This window comes from Coregonus clupeaformis, unplaced genomic scaffold (assembly GCF_020615455.1).
Source record: "Coregonus clupeaformis isolate EN_2021a unplaced genomic scaffold, ASM2061545v1 scaf0780, whole genome shotgun sequence".
In the NCBI taxonomy this organism is placed as follows: Eukaryota; Metazoa; Chordata; class Actinopteri; order Salmoniformes; family Salmonidae; genus Coregonus; species Coregonus clupeaformis.
The window spans coordinates 34,808-57,500 of record NW_025534235.1 but is presented as its reverse complement, the minus strand read 5'-3'; the positions used below and the strand labels follow the sequence as shown (position 1 = coordinate 57,500).

General features: G+C 45.5%; 2 protein-coding genes across 3 annotated transcripts in view; one reads left to right on the top strand and one right to left on the bottom strand.

The window, feature by feature from the left end:
* The window catches only part of LOC121530706 (granzyme A), a 21,916-nt gene extending 602 nt beyond the window's left edge, over positions 1-21,314 (top strand). The window contains exons 2-9 of the mRNA XM_041835871.2: positions 4,754-4,932; positions 5,164-5,243; positions 5,884-5,989; positions 17,520-19,514; positions 19,669-19,816; positions 20,001-20,139; positions 20,242-20,517; positions 20,878-21,314. Of these exons, the coding sequence (XP_041691805.2) occupies positions 19,445-19,514; positions 19,669-19,816; positions 20,001-20,139; positions 20,242-20,517; positions 20,878-21,039 (795 nt within the window). The 5' untranslated portion in view covers positions 4,754-4,932; positions 5,164-5,243; positions 5,884-5,989; positions 17,520-19,444 and the 3' untranslated portion in view covers positions 21,040-21,314. The remainder of the gene's footprint in view (positions 1-4,753; positions 4,933-5,163; positions 5,244-5,883; positions 5,990-17,519; positions 19,515-19,668; positions 19,817-20,000; positions 20,140-20,241; positions 20,518-20,877) is intronic.
* gpx8 (glutathione peroxidase 8 (putative)) lies at positions 2,405-4,538 on the bottom strand. 2 transcript variants are annotated; one of them, XR_005994057.2, is made up of 4 exons: positions 4,245-4,537; positions 3,790-4,051; positions 2,791-3,349; positions 2,405-2,760 (listed from the first exon to the last, which is right to left on the bottom strand). XR_005994057.2 is itself a non-coding variant. In XM_041835872.2 (4 exons), exons 1-3 carry the CDS (start codon positions 4,455-4,457, stop codon positions 3,186-3,188), a joined length of 639 nt encoding a protein of 212 aa, XP_041691806.2. In that variant the 5' UTR covers positions 4,458-4,538; the 3' UTR covers positions 2,405-3,067; positions 3,164-3,185. The 2 variants fall into 2 exon arrangements, 1 of the variants encoding a protein (XP_041691806.2); XM_041835872.2 differs by having other exon boundaries at positions 2,405-3,067; positions 3,164-3,349; positions 4,245-4,538.
* Positions 21,315-22,693: the final 1,379 nt, after the last annotated feature.

Genomic DNA, 22,693 nt, shown 5'->3' with positions numbered 1-22,693 from the left:
GCTCTGCTGGCTATGCTCCTGTGATCGACAGCTGTCAGCTACACTCCTCACTGCTTTTGGTCTCGAGCTCCGCCCTACAACAGACAGACAGACAGACAGACAGCTCTATCTGACCTCTAACAGCAGACAGACAGACAGCTCTATCTGACCTCTAATGGCAGACAGACAGACAGACAGACAGACAGACAGACAGCTCTATCTGATCAATGTGTTACTCAGAGGAGGCTGGTGGGACGAGCTATAGGAGGACGGGCTCATTGTAAACCAAACTTGTGGTTTCCATATGTTTGATACGTTCGATACAGTCCCATCCATTCCATTCCAGCCATTACAATGAGCCCGGTCCTTCTATAGCTCCTTCCACCAGCCTCCTCTGGTGTTACTCTGTCTAGTTCTGAGCAGCATGAGTCTGACAAGCAAGATTATAATGTCTAATTATGACATTGACCCTGCAACCCAGAAATATAGGGTGTATTTGACTATCAACCCCTTCGCTACTTGTAGTTCTGTCTCTGCCAGCTGCTTCTTTGACATCCGGTGTTAGTCTGATGAGCTGAATCAAATAGGTGTTAAATCTGATGAGCTGAATCAAATAGGTGTTAAATCTGATGAGCTGAATCAAATAGGTGTTAGTCTGATGAGCTGAATCAAATAGGTGTTAAGTCTGATGAGCTGAATCAAATAGGTGTTAAATCTGATGAGCTGAATCAAATAGGTGTTAAGTCTGATGAGCTGAATCAAATAGGTGTTAAGTCTGATGAGCTGAATCAAATAGGTGTTAAGTCTGATGAGCTGAATCAAATAGGTGTTAAGTCTGATGAGCTGAATCAAATGGTGTTAATCTAATGACTGAATAAAGGCGTCATAGTGTTAGTCTGATGAGCTGAATCAAACATTGAGCTGATCAAATAGATGTAGCTCAATTGGTAGAGCATGGCGCTTGTAATGCCAGGGTAGTGGGTTCGATCGCCGGGACCACCCATATGTAAAAATGTATGCGCACATGACTGTAAGTCGCTTTGGATAAAAGCGTCTGCTAAATGGCATATTATTATTTAATGAGCTGAATCAAGTAGGTGTTAGTCTAAGTTACATGGTTCTGATGTAATGTATCTCATTAATAAAATTGGTCAATAAAGGGGGCCATGAATAGGCAGTATGATGTGATTGGTTAAGAAACAGTTGTGAAACATGATTGGTTAGTAGGCAGTGTAATGTAGCATGTGATTGGTTAGTAGGCAGTGTAACGTAGCATGTGATTGGTTAGTGGGCAGTGTAATGTAGCATGTGATTGGTTAGTAGGCAGTGTAATGTAGCAAGTGATTAGTTAGTAGGCAATGTAACGTAACATGTGATTGGTTAGTAGGCAGTGTAACGTAACATGTGATTGGTTAGTAGGCAGTGTAACGTAACATGTGATTGGTTAGTAGGCAGTGTAACGTAACATGTGATTGGTTAGTAGGCAGTGTAATGTTAACTGACTGTTATCTGATTGGTCAGCTCACGCTACAGCTGCTCTCTCAGCTCTCACCTGAAACTCCGCCTCTACCTGGGTGTGAACTCTGCATGCAGGCTTTTTCTCCAACCCTGCACTAGCACACCTGATCCTATTAATCAGCTGTTTCTCGTGACATTGATTAGCTCAGGTTCTCGGAGGCCTGATTGGTGTCACACTTTTGCCCCACACACCTGACTCTAATAATCAACTCATCATGATGTTCAGTTAAGTTTAATCAGCTGTGTTTGCTAGGGATGGGGAAAAAGTGTGACATCACTTCAGCCCCCCGAGGACTGGAGTTGTCATCCCTGGATTAGTTGAATTAGGTGTTAGAGCAGGGCTGAAAGAAGGAAATGCTGCTCAGGAGCCTGCTACGTTAAGCTAGGCTGCCCCTGCCCTCTCCTCTGTTCTGATTGGGCGGCTGGGAGGCAGTGTCTTGTTAGCTGATTGGTCTGTTTTATCAGTTTACCTGCTGCTGCCCTCTAGCTGTCCATGTCAACCATCACTGGTGTTGAAGTGAAATGTTACAGTCATCAATTTCCCTCATTAGGATCAATAAAGTACTGCTACCAAGTGTTGAGTCCACACAGACCATCTGAGAAAATCTAGACTCATCTCAACGGGTTCAACATTTTGTCAGTTGAATTCAGATTTTAAAACTCTCGGAACCACAAAACAGAGGTTGTCCGATTTTCGTTCACTTTTCTCAGATGGTCTGTGTGGACTCATGATGAGGCAGTGTTGTGTTAGCTGACTGTTCTCACTTCGGCTGTTACATACTTCCATATCACCACATGTGACCAACTACCTGACCACTATGGGATAGGATAAATAAATACATTTACATTGCATAAACATTTGAGAGACTATTGCTTCTATGAATCAATTAATCAAAGTGTCATCTGATTATTTGAAATCCAACATTTGTGAACATTTATCAATAAATCCAGTACCGGTAGAGATGTTTTACATTAAATGATTGTTCTACATTACTGTAAACGTGGATTAACAAGTTTAAGGCCAGAATGATTGTTCTACATTACTGTAAACGTGGATTTACATGTTTAAAGGACAGTTTTTTAATCTGACAACGGCTATGACAAAACGAGTAACAACTTGCTTTAAATCAGACAAATCTAAGTTACACATAATAGTGGTTCTTTGAGGTTATTGTACTGGTTTAGTAAGCCATAATATGGGAAATGATGTTCTTAAGAAATCCTTCCAATGGTTTCCTCTTGAATATCCCAATCACTATGGACCTGGTGGTTGTCAGGGAATTCACTATGGACCTGGTGGTTGTCAGGGAATTCACTATGGACCTGGTGGTTGTCAGGGAATTCACTATGGACCTGGTGGTTGTCAGGGAATTCACTATGAACCTGGTGGTTGTCAGGGAATGTAATTGTGCCCCTCTTAGTGGAATAACACTATTATATTCATGGCAGTAGGGCCATTAAAACACACAACACACCCTTTCATCTCTTATTGCAATAGTTCATCATCTTTGTCATCATCTTCAGTCTTCACCATCTTCAGAAAAGAATGGCCTAAAGTCCCACTCAGCACCTAACAACAGAGTTGAGTTTGTATCTTAATTAATACCTCATAACGTTTCATTCAAACTCTGGAAACTTCAGAGGGTGTCCTTACTCCACTCCTCACCATCTCTGAGCCCACCATCCCGTCAGAGCTCTGTCCTTTTCTTGAGAATAATCTGACGTACCATGGTCATGGCCTCCTTACGCACGCTCTCGGCGGGCTCCTCTGCCTTCCAGTATCTCACCACCTGGCCTTCAGGGTTCACCAGGAACTTCCAGAAGTTCCACTTCGGAACCTTCTTCACAGAATCTGTATGGTGAATGGAAACAAACGGTCATTAGGCCCAATGTCTTCGTTGTGTTGTGTGCCAATGTGCCATAATAACTGCAATTCCTCCCACACACACAGTGCCCATGAAAACTATTATTACATTTACATTTTCGTCATTTAGCAGACGCTCTTAATCCAGAGCGACTTATAGTTAGTGAGTTATTATTATTATTATTATTTTTTTTCATACTGGCCCGCCGTGGGAATCGAACCCACAACCCTGGCGTTGCAAACGCCATGCTCTACCAACTGAGCTACGTCCCTGCCGGCCATTCCCTCCCCTACCCTGGACCAATTGTGCGCCGCACCATGGGTCTCCCGGTCACGGCCGGCTACGACAGAGCCTGGATTCGAACCAGGATCTCTAGTGGCACAGCTAGCACTGCGATGCAGACTTATAATAAGCCTACTGTGCTTACCTGTTATGAATTTGAAGGCTGGCTCTGCCTCCGACCCCATGATTTTGACCTTACTGAAGATGGTGAAGGTGACGCCGTAGGTGTTCTTGGCGTAGGCCTCGATGTCCCGGCTGGCCCCCATCTCCGTGTCCCCGAACTGGCCGCAGGGGAAAGCCAGGACGTTGAAATGGGAAGTACCCAATTCCCGGTGCAGCTCCTGCAGAGAGCGATAGTTCTTCTCAGTGTGTTCGCTGTGGCTCGCCACGTTGACAACCAGAGACGCCTGCACCAGGATAAAAAAATATCGCGGGAATTGTAAATGTCAGAAACAAGTTATCAACCTTTTAGATAAACTGACTGACTTCAGCAGTACACAGAGTTAGCAGAAACAAGTTATCAACCTTTTAGATAAACTGACTGACTTCAGCAGTACACATAGTTGGTCTACTCGTTGAGTTTTGCTGATGTGGACTTACTTTGCCTCGGTATTTCTCCAAAGAAACGCTTCTCCCTTTGGCGTCCTTCACCTCAAAAGAATAGAAATCTTGCGGCTTCCTGGACTTGGAGATTTTGAGAAAACTATGTAGCATTAATAAACATCCCATGCACACCGTCATACTCAGTAGAACCCTGACCATTCGGGCTCTCGGGTTTGATGGCTTGGTCGGGTAGCACCCCAAAGCCTCCATCTTGGAGGGGGAAGAATGAGTTTGGGAAGGGGGTTGGGTTGAGTCTGGCTGGGCGGCGGGCGCATAGTGGAGTTCTCGATTGAGGAGGTAACGGGCTTTGGAGGATGTCTCTTCCGTGTTAGGGATCAGATTTCACTAAAGGAATTCAGAGCTTTTTGGGCGATTTAGCTAAACTAATCTCATAATCTAATTTATTTGAGATTTTACAGCCAGTCCAGATAGGTTTAGTGTGAAAGACCTGTAATCATTATTAAAAATAACATTTAAAAAAATAACATGGAGAGTCTCTTTTGTAGACAAGCATTGAGGCGTCTTGATCATCCTACAAGTGCTTTAAATCGGATGGTGAGCAGCCTTTAGCCAATATCCCTGTAGCCGCCAGGGGGTGCCATTGTCCCTGCCTGGAGTTCCACGGTCTGCCAGAGACTGTCTCTGGATTCACCGCAAGAAGAGAGCACAGAGACAAGTCTTCAAGGTTTGAATGAACGAATCAATAAATACTTTAATTTCCCAATAGGGAAAATTGCTTTGCAATGTAAATACTGCTAAGGCAAATAAGTCTACTTACACACCCTCAAATTCACACACTGTTGGTCAGGTGCAAAACGGCCAAATCTATGGTCTTATGGTACACACCAAAGACTGTAAAGGTACACAAACACCCATGATGCAAGCTGATGGTGTGACCTTTCTCTGTCTGACACAGTGGTGGAGGCCGGACTGTTACACAGTGATGTCACACCTGTCATAACATCAACCACCTACATGAGGAATGTGCCTGAACAGGTCTGTCCGAACACGCACACCACACCACACCACACCACACCACACCACATCACACGCATCACATCACACGCATCACATCACACCACACCACACCACATCACACGCACACCACACCACACCACACCACACCACACCACACGCATCACATCACACCACATCACATCACATCACACCACACCACATCACATCACACCACCACACGCATCACATCACACCACACCACACCACATCACATCACACCACACCACACCACTCGCATCACATCACACCACACGCATCACATCACACCACACCACACCAAATCACCCCACACCACACCACATGCATCACACCACATCACACCACACCACACCACACCACACCAAAACTACTGATTGGCTTTAAAAGTTCTAAAATTGTCGTCCTGAAAATATATGCACTCGTTGTACTGTAAGTCTCAATAATTATTTGTGTTGTTGGACATGTTGTTGTTGTTGTTGTTGTTGTTGTTGTTGTAGGACTGGGTATGGTCTGCTTTGGGAACAGTTTGTGGCCCACATCCTTAAAAAAACATAAAGTACTAAAACTCCCTTCCCTCCCCAGAGCAGCACCTATACTCGCTCTCCCTCTGAGCCTGTCTCACTGTCTCCTCTGTGTCCAGGAGCAGAGGTTAAGATACGCTGGGCATCGGGACCTGTAAAGGTTCACTGTCTCCTCTGTGTCCCGGAGCAGAGGTTAATATACGCTGGGCATCGGGACCCGTAAAGGTGAGAGATATATATACTCTGCTCTTAATGCTGTCTTCTCATTATACAATGAATGTTATATTTGTGTTGAATTGTGCATGAACCGGTATTTTCATGTGAAAGTTAGACAGAACAATATCACATCAGCAAACACAGTGGGGTGATTTCCTGCTTCCGTCTCACAGAGAGGCTATAGTTAGCTTAGGGACCGTGTGCATGTCGTATTCAAGTTTCAATTTGTCACATGCACAAGTACAGTGAAATGCTTAACTTGCAACCCTAAAATCAATATAATCAATAATCAATATCAAAAGGTAAAACTAATAAGAAAAACTAAATAAATAAGAGAGGAAGCTCTAGCGGCACTCGAGTCTCCCGAGTGGCGCAGTGGTCTAAGGCACTGCATCACAGTGCTAGCTGGGCCACTAGAGATCCTGGTTCGAATCCAGGCTCTGTCGTAGCCGGCCGCGACCGGAGACCCACGGGGCGGCATACAATTGGCCCAGCGTCGTCCAGGGTAGGGGAGGGAATGGCCGGCAGGGATGTAGCTCAGTTGGTAGAGCATGGCGTTTGCAACGCCAGGGTTGTGGGTTCGATTCCCACGGGGGGCCAGTATGAAAATGTATGCACTCAATTAACTGTAAGTCGCTCTGGATAAGAGCGTCTGCTAAATTACTAAAATGTAAATACAGGGTCAGCTATATACAGGGTCAGCTATGTACAGGGTCAGCTATATACAGGGTCAGCTATATACAGGGTCAGCTATATACAGGGTCAGCTATATACAGGGTCAGCTATATACAGGGATACTGGAGAATTGAGGTAAATATGTACATGTAGGCAGGGATTAGGAGAAAGTGACTGGTAGCAGGATAAATAATAGTAATAGTAAACCGTATGGCAGTAATAAGCAGCATACGTGTGGGTGCAAGAGTGTCACTGTAGGCAGATATACATGTAAACAGGGCTGAATACTTATGGTAACATATACATGAAAACAGGGCTGAAAAGTGACTGGTAGCAGGAATATATAAATACTTATTGTAATATACTAGTGGTAATATACTAATGGTAATATACACTGAGTGTACAAAACATTATGAACACCTGCTCTTTCCATGACACAGACTGACCAGTTGAATCCAGGTGAACGCTATGATCCCTTATTGATGTCACTTGTTAAATCCACTTCAATCACTGTAGATGAAGGGGAGGAGACAGGTTAAAGAAGGATTTTTTAAACCTTGAGACAATTCAGGCATGGATTGTGTATGTGTGCCATTCAGAGGGTGAATGGGCAAGACAAAATATTTATGTGCCTTTGAACGGGGTATGGTAGTAGGTGTCAGGTGCACCGGTTTGTGTCAAGAAATGCAACGCTGCTGGATTTTTTAATGCTCGACAGTTTCCCGTGTGTATCAAGAATGGTTCACCACCCAAAGGACATCCAGCCAACTCGACACAACTGTGGGAAGCATTGGAGTCAACATGGGCCAGCATCCCTGTGGAACGCTTTCCGACACCTTGTAGAGTCCATGCCCCGACAAATTTAGGCTTTTCTGAGGGGCAAAAGGGGGGTGTGCAACTCTCAATATTAGGAAGGTGTCCTACATTTTCTGTACACTCAGTGTATACATGAAATCAGGAGTAATAGCGACCAGTAGCAGGATAAATAGATAGATACTAATGGTAATCAATAATCAATGAACAGCAGTGTAATGTAATAATACATCTAATCAATATTAGATCTTATGACCAGAGGAGCCACTCTAAGTATAGACCGTCAGTATGCCTAATAACAACACATATTACACTACCAATTTACTGTTAGTTCCCTTCAGTTGGTATAGCCTTAAAGGGGTGGCTTAAGATAAATGCACTGAAAACCCTATTGAATGAACGCTCCGCCATTGCTGCAGTCCCTCACCGTGCCACCAGGTGGCGCCACCGTTGCTGCTGCAGTCAACCCCAGCACCTCCAGTGCTGAAGCCACAGCACCTCTTGCTGCTGTCTCTACCGGGCCCCCTGCTAGGTGGCTTGCCCTTGTTGGCCAACCACACCTTTGACCCGGCAGGGGCCTGGAATGGCCAATTTTGGGTAGGGGTGGTAGGGGAGGCCGTAGAATAGCCAATCCTCAGTCGGCCGATGGCCTCCTTCATGTGGGAAAGAAGTGTGGTGCTGTGTGGGGAGGGCAAGCCTGTTGCCGCGACCTTCCAGTGCCTTCCCGGCTCCTTACGGCACCTTCCCAGTTGGAAGGCTAATGGAGTCCAGCCGAGGGTAATTATTCAATCAAGTGTGTGATTGGCTGGACAATCAGCCCCAACAGTTGATTAGGCTGCTGCTGCTCCCATTGGACAGAGAGGACTGGAGACAGCAGCAGACAGGTTGGTGCTGAAAAGACTCTCATTTTTAAGATAATCTTTGTTCTGAAGTTATACTTGAAGTTCGTCGTAAAGCGTTTCTGTTGGTAACTGATGTAATAAAGCCTGAGTTGAAGCGTTTCCTCTGCCTCGTTGAGCCTCTGTTCCCTGAGACCATCTTAGCCTCTCCCCAGGCTCTACCACAGCCTTCAAGGGATGGCTTTAGATAAATGTACTGAAAACCCTATCGAATGAAAACTCCACGAGAAAATCTTTTGGCTTGCAAGTGGGAGGGTTTTCAGCAGTAGAATGACATGTATTCCGAGGGCTCAAGGCAGCCACACCTGCAGAGCGTGTTACGCGGCTAAGGTAAGTCTGAATACCAAATACTGTAGGAAATGTAGGCCTTTCCTATGTCGGAATGGGCCCCATAAAGCACAACCACAGCCGTCTGCTAGTTTTTTTTTTTTTTTTTATTTCACCTTTATTTAACCAGGTAAACCAGTTGAGAACAGGTTCTCATTTACAACTGCGACCTGGCCAAGATAAAGCAAAGCAGTGCGATAAAAACAACACAGAGTTACATATGGGGTAAAAAAACATAAAGTCAAAAATACAACAGAAAATATATATACAGTGTGTGCAAATGTAGCAAGTTATGGAGGTAAGGCAATAAATAGGCTATAGTGCAAAATAATTACAATAGTATTAACACTGGAATGCTAGATGTGCAAATAGAGATACTGGGGTGCAAAAGAGCAAAATAAATAACAATATAGGGATGAGGTAGTTGGGTGGGCTAATTTGTTGTTTGTTGGTGTGAAGTGAGAGAGGATGTGTTTGAGGTTTGACTTCCACCACAACAGACCCTCAGAGGCAGAGAAATGGAAACTAGAGCCTTTCTGAGAAATGTATGGTCAGATCTTGTGAGAGTATTGTACTTTATCAGTTGAATGTTTTGATATCATTAAGTAAATTTTGTTATGACTTTGGAACTTAATGTTTCTTTGATAATCTCAGGAGTCGAGTGCGTTTTATAGCAATAATCCACTCAACTCTTGGTATTTTTTCCATTAGTCCACTTGATAGTCCCAATATGTTTTGCATGTCAGCAATTCAGTTAAGATATAGGATTTAAGAAGCAAAGTTGCCGCGTTCAAAACTGGGAACTCGGAAATATCCGCCTTGAGTGTGTAAGACAACTGGGAACTCCGAAAAATAGGTTTGACTGTGAAAAATAATTTTTAACAGTCATCCAAGTCGGAAACTGGCATCTTTCTTGTCGGAAACTGACATCATGATTGGACCTTGTTTGATCGGGTTCAAGTCCGGGCTCTGGCTGGGCCACTCAAGGACATTCAGAGACGTGTCCCGAAGCCACTCCTGGGTTGTCGTGGCTGTGAGCTTAGGGTCGTTGTCCTATTGAAAGGTGAACCTTCGCCCCAGTCTGAGGTCGTGAGCGCTCTGGAGCAGGTTTTCATCAAGGATCTCTCTGTACTTTGCTCTGTTAATCTTTCCCTTGTTCCGGTCCTCTGTAGCTCAATTGGTAGATCATGGTGGTTGTAATGCCAGGGTAGTGGGTTCGATCCCCGGGACCACCCATACGTAAAAATGTATGCACACATGACTGTAAGTCGCTTTGGATAAAAGCGTCTGCTAAATGGCATATTATTATTATTATCCGGACTAGTCTCCCAGTCCCTTCCCCTGAAAAACATCCAGACAGCATGATTCTGCCACCACCATGCTTCACCGTAGGGATGCTGCCAGGTTTCCTCCAGACGTGATGCTTGGCATTCAGGCCAAAGAGTTCAATCAGACCAGAGAATCTTGTTTCTCATGGTCTGAGAGTCCTTTACGTGCCTTTTGGCAAACTCCAAGCGGGCTGTCATGTGCCTTTTACTGAGGAGTGGCTTCTGTCTGGCCACTCTACCATAAAGGCCTTATTGGTGGAGTGCTGCAGAGATGGTTGTCCTTCTGGAAGGTTCTCCCATCTCCACAGAGGAACTCTGGAGCTCTGTCAGAGTGACCATCGGGTCCATGACCAATGCCCTTCTCCCCAGATTGCTCAGTTTGGTTGGGTGGCCAGCTCTAGGAAGAGTCTTGGTGGTTCCAAACTTCTTCCATTTAAGAATGATGGAGGCCACTGTGTTCTTGGGGACCTTCAATGCTGCAGACATTTTTTGGTACCGTTCCCCAGGTCTGTGCCTCGACACAATCCTGTCTCGGAGCTCTACGGCCAATTCCTTTGACCTCATGGCTTGGTTTTTGCATGACACATTCTTCAAAGAGATACAATATATAGTGTCACCGATGGTTTGGAGTCCCAGAGCCGTGGCACCTGCTCCCCCCTGCTCCCCCTGTGACAAGACCAGGACGCTTTTATACAAGGAACTAAAAATACTTAGAAAAACTCTGCGAAACTAGATAACTACGTCTTGGAAAGACTCTTAAAAATGGACAAGTGCCGGAATATTCCCTGTGTTCTGGAGTGTAGTCGATGATTCTAGTCTCTGAAGGTGACTGTTACCAACAGAACTGAAGGGTGGGAAAGTATTGTGACTGAAAGTTGACCGGTGTCTGGAAAACTGAGGGGGTTGGGTGTCTGTGTTTGTGAATTCCTGACTTTTACCCACGTTGTGGTGAACTCAGACGACATTCCTTTTGAGTTGAGCATAAACATAGGTTCAAGGTCAGAGAGAGCCCTGAGCTCCTCACAGCTTTCTTCCGGACAACATTAGACAGCATCTCTACCTCAGAGAGCCTTCATCTCTACCTCAGAGAGCCTCGTCATCTGTCTCTGGGTCATCACCATTCTCCCGTTGTATCTGCACACGGGTAAGAGTCTCCTGTGTGCCTGTGTATGTGTGGGTACATGCATGCCGTCATATCTGATCTTCTCCATTGTCTTGGTACTCAGTGTCTGTATATGTTCATTATCTGTCAGTGTGTATGTACCATGTCCCCTGTCTTCACTGATCCACTTCAATGTATACTTTCATATCTCCTCCAAGGTGATTGTGCGGAGATCATTGGTGGAAAGGAGGTGGTGCCTCACTCCTTACCCTACATGGTCCGACTGGAGAACGGCACAGGTTGTCTAGTCTGTGGAGGGATTCTCATCAACTAGTTAGTTACTTATTTCCCTCATTAAAATGCAAATCAATTTATAACATTTTTGACATGCGTTTTTTTTTTTTATGTTTTTTTTTATGTCTCTCACTGTTCAAATAAACCTACCATTAAAATTATAGACTGATCATTTCTTTGTCAGTGGGCAAACGTACAAAATCAGCAGGGGATGAAATCAGTTTTTCCCTCACTGTATGGGTCCTGACTGCAGCCCACTGTAAAATAAAAAAAGGGCTTGTCCTCACATATGTAGGTTGTCACAATACCACATGTTTTTGTGCATCTTTGTAATATTGTTTTTGTTTAATTGTTGAGAAAATATATATTAATAAATGGATTAACAAAAAACTATGCAAGCTTAAATGAATCAAGTCAAACTGTATTGTGCTGAATATCAATGCTTCATTTTACATTTACATTTACATTTTAGTCATTTAGCAGACGCTCTTATCCAGAGCGACTTACATTATTTTATTTTATTTTTTTCATACCCCCTGTGGGAAGCGAACCCACAACCCTGGCGTTGCAAACGCCATGCTCTATCAACTGAGCTACATCCCTGCCGGCCATTCCCTCCCCTACCCTGGACGACGCTGGGCCAATTGCGCGTCGCCCCACTTTGTGGTGTAACATCGATCTGTGATCCTATACTGCATATTCAGAGCTGCTAGTGTATCCAACACATCTCCATGTGCATGTTTCTAAGGAATGTATTGTCTAACGAATCGGATTCTGGATTTTGATCCACCCTTTGTTCAGGGACACATTATTCCATTTCTGTTAGTCACATGTCTGTGGAACTTGTTCAGTTTATGTCTCAGTTGTTGAATCTTGTTATGTTCATACAAATATTTACACATGTTAAGTTTGCTGAAAATAAACGCAGTTGACAGTGCGAGGACGTTTCTTTTTTTGCTGAGTTTACAATGCTTCGGACAATGAGAACCACCGCCACGACATCATGCTGCTACAGGTCAGGCCTCGTATTTTTTTGAGTTCCCAGTTGTCTTGAACGCTGCATGCATCACAGGGGGTAAGGAGGAGATGAGACCCTCCTAGACCTCCTCACCCTCCTAGACCTCCTCACCCTCCTAGATCTCATCACTCTCCTTTACGTTTTTATATTTAATCAATTTTAGAATAAGTCTGTGACGTAACAAAATGTGGAAAAAGTCAAGGGGTCTGAATACTTTCAAAAGGCATTGTATATCTATTTGATTGACAGGCGCTGTACCCCCTGAGCGGGTAGAGGCGGAGTCTGTGGGGACTGGTCATGTGACTGTGCATTGGGACACACCCCCTGTAATGCAGACAGTCTATCACAGCTACAGAATCACTGCATGTAGCTTCCAGCCTCACCCTCCTAGACCTCCTCACCTTCCTAGACTTTCTCATCCTCCTAGACCCCCTCACACTCTTAGACCTCCTCGCCCTCATTACCACCCTAGACGGCCTCACCCTCCTAGACGGCCTCACCCTCGTAGACAACCTCACCCTCCTAGACCTCCTCACCCTCCTGGACCTCCTCACCCTCCTGGACCTCCTCACCCTCCTGGACCTCCTCACCCTCCTGGACCTCCTCACCCTCCTGGACCTCCTCACCCTCCTAGACCTCCCTGCCCTCCTAAACCACCTTACCCTCCTAGTCCTCCTCACTCTATTACACCTCCTCACCCTCATAGCCCTTCTAGACCTCCTCACCCTTCTCGACCCCCTCACCTTTCTAGACACACTCACCATCTTAGACTTCACCCTCCTAGACCTCCTCACCCTCCTTGACCTCATCTTCCACAACTTCCTAGACCTCCTCACCGTCCTAGACCTCCTCACCCTCCTATTCCTCTTAAACCTCCTCACCCTCCTAGACCGTCTGACCATCCTAGTCCTCTTAAACCTCTTCACCGTCCTTGACCTCTTCACCCTCCTCGACCTCTTCACCCTCTTTGACATCCTCACCAATCTAGCCGACCTTACCCCCCTACACATCCTCACCCTCCTAGACCTCCTCACCCTCCTACACCTCGACACCCTCCTAGATCTACTTACCCTCCTAGAACTCTTACACTTATTAGACCTCATCACCCTCCTCGACCACTTCACCCTCCTTGACCTCTTTGCCCTCCTAGACTTCCTCATCCCCCTAGACCTCCTCACCCTCCTCAACCTTCTTCTAGAACTCCTCACCCTCCTAGAAATCCTCACCCTCCTAGACATCCTTACCTTCCTCATGCTCCTAGACCTCCTCACCCTCTTACACCTCCTCACCTTCCTAATCCTCCTCACCCTCCAAGACCTCTTCACCCTTCTAGACCTATTCGTCCTCCTATAGCTCCCTGTCCTCCTAGACCTCCTGACCCTCCTAGACCTCCTCACCCTCCTAGATCTCGTCAACCTCCTGACCCTCCTAGACCTCCTCACCCTCCTAGATCTCGTCAACCTCCTCACACTTCTTGAACACCTCACTCTCCTAGACCTCATCACACTCTTAGACCTCATCTTCCACAATTTCCTAGACCTCCTCACCGTCCTCGACCTCCTCACCCTCCAAGTCCTCCTCACCCTCCTAGTCCTCCTCACCCTCTCACCCTCCTCGACCTCTTCACCATCCTCGAAAATGTCAAGGGGTCTGAATACTTTCCGAAGGCACTGTCTATCTATTTGATTGACATGCACTGTACCCCCTGAGCATTTAGAGGCGGAGTCTGTGGGGACTGGTCATGTGACTGTGCATTGGGACATGCCCCATGTGATGCAGACAGTCTATCACAGCTACAGAATCGCTGCATGTAGCTTCCAGCCTCACCCTCCTAGACCTCCTCACCATCCTAGACCTCCTCATCCTCCTAGACCTCCTCACCATCCTAGTCCTCCTAGACCTCCTCACCCTCCTAGACCTCCTCACCCTCCTAGACCTCCTCACCATCCTAGACCTCCTCACCCTCCTAGACCTCCTCACCCTCCTAGACCTCCTCACCCTCCTAGACCTCCTCACCATCCTAGACCTCCTAGTCCTCCTCACCCTCCTAGACCTCTTCACCATCCTAGACTTCCTCACCCTCCTATACCTCCTCACCATCCTAGACCTCCTCACCATCATAGACCTCCTCACCCTCCTAAACCTCCTCACCCTCCTAAACCTCGACACCCTCCTAGACCTACTTACCCTCCTAGAACTTTTACACTTATTAGACCTCATCACCCTCCTCGACTGCGTCACCCTCCTTGACCTCTTTGGCCTCCTAGACCTCCTCATCCCCCTAGACCCCCTCACCCTCCTCAACCTTCTTCTAGAACTCCTCACCCTCCTGGACATCCTCACCCTCCTAGACCTCCTCACCCTCCTAGACCTCCTCAACCCTCCTAGACATCCTCACCCTCCTAGATCTCCTCACCCTCCTAGACCTTCTACACCTCCTCACCCTCCAATACCTCCTCACCCTCTTCACTCACCTAGACCTCATCAAACTCTTAGACCTGCTCACCCTCCTTACCTTCCTATACCTCTTCACCCTACCAGACATTACCCTCCTAGACCTCCTCACCCTTCTAGACCTCCTTACCCTCCTAGACCTACTCCTAGACCTCCTCACCCTCCTAGTCCTCCTTACCCCCCTAGTCCTCCTAGACCTCCTAGATCTCTTCATTTAACCCACCCTCCTTGACCTCCTCACCGCCCTGTACCTCCTCACCCTCCTAGACATCCTCACCCTCCTTACCCTCTTAGACCTCCTCACCCTCCACAATCATTTAGTAAAACTAAATGCATGCTCTTCAATCGAACGCTGCTGGCACCTGCCCGCCCGACTAGAATCACTACTCTCGGCGGGTCTGACTTACAATATGTGGACAACTACAAATACCTAGGTGTCTGGTTAGACCGTAAACTCTCCTTCCAGACTCACATTAAGCATCTCCAATCCAAAGTTACATCTAGAATCGGCTTCCTATTTCGCAACAAAGCCTCCTTCACTCATGCTGCTAAACATGCCCTCGTAAAACTGACTATCCTACCGATCCTTGACTTCGGCGATGTCATTTACAAAATAGCTTCCAACCCTCTACTCAGCAATTTGGATGTAGTCTATCACAGTGCCATCCGTTTTGTCACCAAAGCCCCATATACTACCCACCACTGTGACCTGTACGCTCTTGTTGGCTGGCCCTCACTACATATTCGTCGCCAAACTCACTGGCTCCAGGTCATCTATAAATCACTGCTAGGCAAATCCCCGCCTTATCTTAGCTCATTGGTACCCACCCGTAGTATGCGTTCCAGCAGGTATATCTCACTGGTCATCCCCAAAGCCAACACCTCCTTTGGCCGCCATTCCTTCCAGTTCTCTGCTGCCAATGACTGGAACGAACTGCAAAAATCTCTGAAGCTGGAGACTCTTATCTCCCTCACTAACTTCAAGCATCAGTTGTCAGAGCAGCTTACCGATCACTGCACCTGAAATTAGCCCACCCAACTACCTCATCCCCAAATTGTTATTTACATTGTTATTTATTTTGCTCATTTGCACCCCAGTATCTCTATTTGCACATCATCTTCTGCACATCTATCACTCCAGTGTTAATACTAAATTGTAATTTATTTTGCACTATGGCCTATTTATTGCATTACCTCCATAACGTACTACATTTGCACACACTGTATATAGATTTTCTATTGTGTTATTGACTGTACGTTTTGTTTATTCCATATGGAACTCTGTCCTAGACCCCCTCACCCTCCTAGACCCCCTACATTGCTAGACCTCCTCGACCCCCTCACCCTCTTAGACCTGTTCGACCCCCTCAGCCTCATAGAACCCCTCACCCTCTTAGACTTCACCCTCCTAGACATCCTCACCCTCCTTGACCTCTTCACCATCCTAGATCTCCTCACCCTCCTCAACTGCCTCAACCTCCTTACCCTCCAAGATCCCTACCCTCCTAGACCTCCTCACCCTCCTAGACCTCCTCACCTTCCTAGACCTCCTCACTCTACTAGACCTCACCCTCCTTGACATCCTCACATTCCTCAACCTCTTCACTCTCCTATACCTCCTCAACCTCCTTACCATCCTAGACCTCCCTAATTTCCTAGACCTCCTCACCCTCCTAAACCTCCTCACCTTCCTATACATCCTCGCCCTCATCGACCCCATCGACCCCATCACCCTCCTAGACCCCCTCACCCTCTTAGACCTCACGCTCCTTGTCCTCCTAGACCTCTTCACAGTCCTAGACCTCCTTCTCCTCACCCTCCTGGACCTCCTCACCCTCCTGTACCTCCTTGCCCTCATCACCCTCTTCGACCCCGACCACCCTCCTCGACCTCCTAAACTTCCTAAGTCTCCTCACCCTCGTAGACCTCACCCTCGTAGACAACCTCACCGTCCTAGACCTCCTCGACCTCCTCACCCTCCTCGACCTCCTCACGCTCCTCAACCTCCTCACCCTCCTAGACCTCCTCACCCTCCTAGACCTCCTCACCCTCCTAGACCTCCTTGCTCTCATAGACCTCTTCGACCTCCTCACCCTCCTCGACCCATCACCCTTCTAGACCCCCTCACCATGTTAGACTTCACCCTCCTCACCCTCCTAGACCTCTTCACCATCCTAGACCTTCTCCTCACCCTCCTATAAATCCTCACCCTCCTATACCTCCTCGCCCTCATCTTCTTCTTAGACCAACTCACCCTCCTAGACCTCCTTCCACCCTCCTCCCCACCTCCCTCCTCCCCACCTCTCTCCTTGTAGACAACCTCACCCTCCTCGACCTCCTCACACTCCTCGACCTCCTCACCCTCCTAGACCTCTTCACCGTCCTAGACCTTCTCCCCACCCTCCTAGAAATCCTCACCCTTCTATACCTCCTCACCCTCATCACCTTCTTAGACCTCCACCCCCTCACCCTCCTAGACCTCCTTCCCCCCTCCTCCCCCCTACACACACCCCACCTCCCTCCTCCTCACCTCCGTTACCCTCCTCTCCATGTCCCTCCTCCCCACCTCCCTCCTCCTCACCTCTCTCCTTGTTTGTGTGTAATGTGTACTCTGTGTTTTGTGTTACAGGGCTGTCCTCTCCACTAGGGGGCAGTGGTGGGCCGCAGGTGGTTACCATGGTGCTGAGTGCTGTCAAGTTCATCTGTCTGGCTGTCTTACTCTGGCTATTTTACCTGAGTCTGACCACGGATCAATCAATCCATCAAAGCAATCAATCGGTCTAATTGGCCAGCGGGCCAATTGGCCAATCAATCAATCAATCAATCAATCAATCAAAAGTTAATAAACAAACATTTGATAAGTGAGGCCTCAGGCCATGCTCACACTTCATGTCCCTGTCTCTAAATGCTGCTCAGGCTCCTGAACCTGATCTGAAATCAGTAGAACTCCCTACTGAATAGTATATTGTAGACCTGATAAGAACTGGTCCTAGATCAGTGTAGCTCCCTACTGAAGAATGCAGTGTTGCTATGGCAGCCTGACTAGATCTGGTTTAGTTTGAGTTCCCTACAGAAGAATGCAGTGTTGCTATGGCAGCCTGAATAGATCTGGTTTAGTTTGAGTTCCCTACAGAAGAATGCAGTGTTGCTATGGCAGCCTGAATAGATCTGGTTTAGTTTGAGTTCCCTACAGAAGAATGCAGTGTTGCTATGGCAGCCTGAATAGATCTGGTTTAGTTTGAGTTCCCTACAGAAGAATGCAGTGTTGCTATGGCAGCCTGAATAGATCTGGTTTAGTTTGAGTTCCCTACAGAAGAATGCAGTGTTGCTATGGCAGCCTGAATAGATCTGGTTTAGTTTGAGTTCCCTACAGAAGAACACATTGTTGAGCTGCCAGCTGACTAGAACTTGGTCCTAGATTTTAAAAATCAGCAGCTCTATCAGCTTTTCTTGATAGTAAAAAGTTTCATGTGGCACATGAATTCAAGCTGCTGACAGTATGTGTTATTAGTATTGATAAGTCTTAATACACACTTATAAGTGCAAAATAGATTTATCTCAACAAGACAAACCTGTAAAAATATAAATACAGGTTTTTAGAAAGTATTGATGGGATTAAGAATGATTAAATATTTAAGCTGCTCCTTTTGACGTCTCCATTGAAAAAATAGGTATGCTGACCTTATCTTTTACTTTTTTTAAAGTAAGAAAATGTACTTTTTATTTATGAAGAACGTAAATATTATAGACCACACATTGTCAGTAGGCATGATATTCAAGCTTGGCATGGAAACATTGCTCCTACCTATATGTCTAAGGACAATACATTTTTTTAATCTAATAAAGTACTAAACATAGCCTGCATCCCCAAATGGCACCCTATTCCCTACATAGTGCACTACTTTTGATCTGGGTCCATAGGGATCTGGTCAAAAGTAGTGCACTATGTAGGGAATAGGGTGCCATTTGGGACTCAAGCACAGGAACACAAGGAGTTAAAGGTGAAACCTCTGTTAATGATGTAACTTTAGCGTAAAACTGAGTCATCAGGTTTTCATATGAATGGAATGACTTCGTTGTTGCCATTCTGTCTCTGCTATTGGTGAAATGGTGATCTTCTTCAACAGACTGTGTGGGCTAACAGTGTGAGGATGTATCTATATTAGAAACTTAGCTTGACAGTAAGCTACTTTTTGTGGACTGAGGGTCATTTGTAAAGCGCTAATACTACAGGAGTAAATAATAAACTCTTGTTTCTCGTAACTATAATTTGTTTTGTCATTGTCATCTAGTTTTACACATTCAGTCATCTTGTTTTAAAGAAATTGTCATTTAAGGTGGTGAATGGTGACATTTAAGTAAAATGGAAGAGGGTGTGATCGTGTGTGTGTGTGTGTGTGCGTGTGCATGCTTGTGTGTTTCCACTTTGTGGTGACATCAGACGCACCGACCACATCCTCTATAATAAGCATAAAGAGAGAGATCAGAGAGAAAGAGAACATCACAGCACAGCAGACTCTGAACTACTGAGGTGACACATTACATCAGAGTTAAATGACCATGATCCTCTCCGCAGCAGCCAGTTTCTGGACCTCTACCATTATCCTTCTGTATCTGCACTCAGGTAGGTGTGGGTTTGTGTGTGTGTGTGTGTGTGTGTGTGTATGTGTGTGTACAGATGTGTGTGTGTGTGTGTGTGTGTGTGTGTGTGTTATCTGACAAATATATATGATTATTTCTCTAATGAGTTATTGTTGGTGTTTTGTCCCTCCTCCTAGGTGATTGTGCAGAGATCATTGGTGGAAAGGAGGTGAAGCCTCACTCCTTACCCTACATGGCTCTATTGGAGAACAAACAAGGACATAAAGTGTGTGGAGGAATCCTGATCCACCAGCAATGGGTCCTGACTGCAGCTCACTGTTCTGAGTAGGTCCAATATCAAATGTTGCTGTTGTTCTTGTACAGATGCTGTCGCTGTAATGGTTCGCGTAGCAACTCGGTCACAAATGTTTGATTTTTTTTTGCGTTGTGCTTCTGAGATTGCGTCATTGTAGTTGTTGGGTTGCTTCCTTCAGCTGATCTAACAGAAGGTTTCTGTTTCTGTCTGAAGCATCACCAAGGTGTTTCTAGGGGTCCACTCCATCAAACAGGAGGAGAAGGAGACTAGGCAGGTCCGTAAGGTTAAAGATCGCATCCCTCATCCCTGTTATGACCGCAACATCATAGTCAACGACATCATGCTGCTGAAGGTCAGTCACTACTGGTATCAGTCATTCTTCAATTCAAGGGACAGTTGAAGGAGAATTTACACAAAACCTTCTTCTTCTTCCTCCTCCTCCTCCTCCTCCTAGTTGGATAAGAAAGTAAAGCCGACTAAGGAGGTGAAGGCTCTAGCGTTACCTGTACCTGTGGCAGATGTCCCAGCAGGGACCCAATGCTCAGTGTCTGGATGGGGAGCCACCCAGAACAACGCTAAAACCATGTCTGATGTCCTGCGATCTACCAACGTCACCGTGATCGACAGGAGGAAGTGTAACTCTGAAGACTACTACAACATGACCCCGATCATCACCTACAGCATGCTGTGTGCCGGCTCTGTGGACAAGACCAGGGTGGACTCGTGTCAGGTGTGTGTGTGTGTGTGTCAGAGGAGGCTGGTGAGAGGAGCTGTAGGAGGACGGGCTCATTGTAATATCTGGAATGGAATTATTGGAACGGTTTCAAACACATAAAACATATGGAAACCACGTTTGACTCCGTTCCATCGATTCCATTCCAGCCATTACAATGAGCCCGTCCTCTTATAGTTCCTCCTACCAGCCTCCTGTGTATGTGCGCGCGTGTCAGTGTACTCGCTGATAAAGTTTTTTTATATATTTTGCAGGGAGCCAATGATCAACCATTGATGCATGCGTTAAACCTTATATATATTGTTTGTAAATGACTGAAAGTAATCATGTATGAATTTATGTGTTGTGCGTTTTTAGGGAGACTCTGGTGGCCCGTTGGTGTGTGGAAGTGAGCTAAGGGGAGTCGTGTCGTTCGGTACACAATGTGGCATCAAGAACAAACCTGGAGTGTACACACTCATGTCAACAAAATACCTTGACTGGATCAACAAAACCATGCGGAAGTCACTGATTGACTGATTGATACCTGCATTCTCAGGCTTTTTCTCGATAATTGTGAAATTATATAATACTTATTTGAAGCTGTGAAGTATGTTTGAACTCTTGCCAAGCTTAGTGTGATATATGGATAAAGAAATTGCTCACTAAAATTAAAATGTAAAAAAAAAACAGAAATGTCAGCTGTTTTACTATCCTTGTAGTTGTGTAGTCGACCTGAGATGTCAAGTCCTGTACTAGTTGAAAATAAATGACCTGTGATAGTTCAACTCTGACACGTGTGAGTTGACATGGAAGTGTTGTCTTTTTAAACATGAAAGTAACGTCTTTTTATCTGAAAAAACCACACTCCTCCTGTCACTATCTCAACCTTAACCACTCAACCTTAGTAGGCTGCAGAAACATACACAACCTCCGGGCCCCAATGCAGTCGTCTAAAAAACTGTCATAGTCATAGAACAAACTGTCAGATCCTGCTACATATCAGCATAATCGTTTAACATGAGGTCCAATCCAATCATGTGTATAAACCCTGGATTACTGATACTATGTAATGGCCAATGACAGGCCAGGCTTTGAAGACACCGGCGGCCATATTGGCACTCCCCATAAGGAGCCGTCCTCCATAGGAATGAAAGGAATTCTACAGTATTTCAATTTAATGTTTCAAGGACAGAATTACTTTATTATTATTAATTATTAATTAATTATTATATTATTTTAGTGTTTAAGTATTGCTTGTAGTGGGGACAGTAAAATTAGCACCTAGAAAAAATACTTTTATTTAAATGTTCAGGTCACATAATATAATTTTAAAGTATGCATAAGGTGTCTGTAATAGAATATACAATAAATGTCGACATTAAAGGTGCTACACCTAGAACTTCTCAGAATTCCTCCCCCATGTGTGGAACCTAAGTGGAACCTAAGTGGAACCTATGTGGAAGCCAGGTGAATTGCAACAGCACTAGGCTGAATTCTAAACATATTTCCGCCCTCCCCCGTTTCCCCGTAACATGGCGGAGAGTCACGCTTGAGCCTTTTATTGTCGATGTTGGTCCACCAGCATCAAACATCTGTAAAAACAATATTTTTTGTTATTGAAAAGATTTCCACAGCGATTTACAGTACCAGTCAAAAGTTTGGACACCCCTCATTCAAGGGTTTTTCTTTATTTTTACTATTTTTTTTTACATATAAAATAATAGTGGAGATATCAAAACTATGAAATAACACATATGAAATCATGTAGTAACCAAAAAAGTGTTAAACAAATCAAAATATATGTTATATTTGAGATTCTTCAAATAGCCACCCTTTGCCTTGATGACAGCTTTGCACACTCTTGGCATTCTCTCAATCAGCTGTAGATGGTACAATGATTCCTTACTCTATTCAGTGCTGGTTTTCTCACAAACTGAAATTGAGCGAACAGTGTAGAATTTTAGCAATCTGGAAGCGATTTCTACATTGGCCCGCTTGACCCAATTTCCAGTAGATAACCCAGCCACAAAGTCAAAACAGCTTTCCCATTTTGACAACAGGTGCCACTCTGGCAGGAGAAATCAATAGGCGAATATCACAGCTAATCACAACACTGGTGGGTAAGTAATACTGTGAAACACTATCATTCCACTATCACTGCAGATATACAGTGGGGGAAAAAAGTATTTAG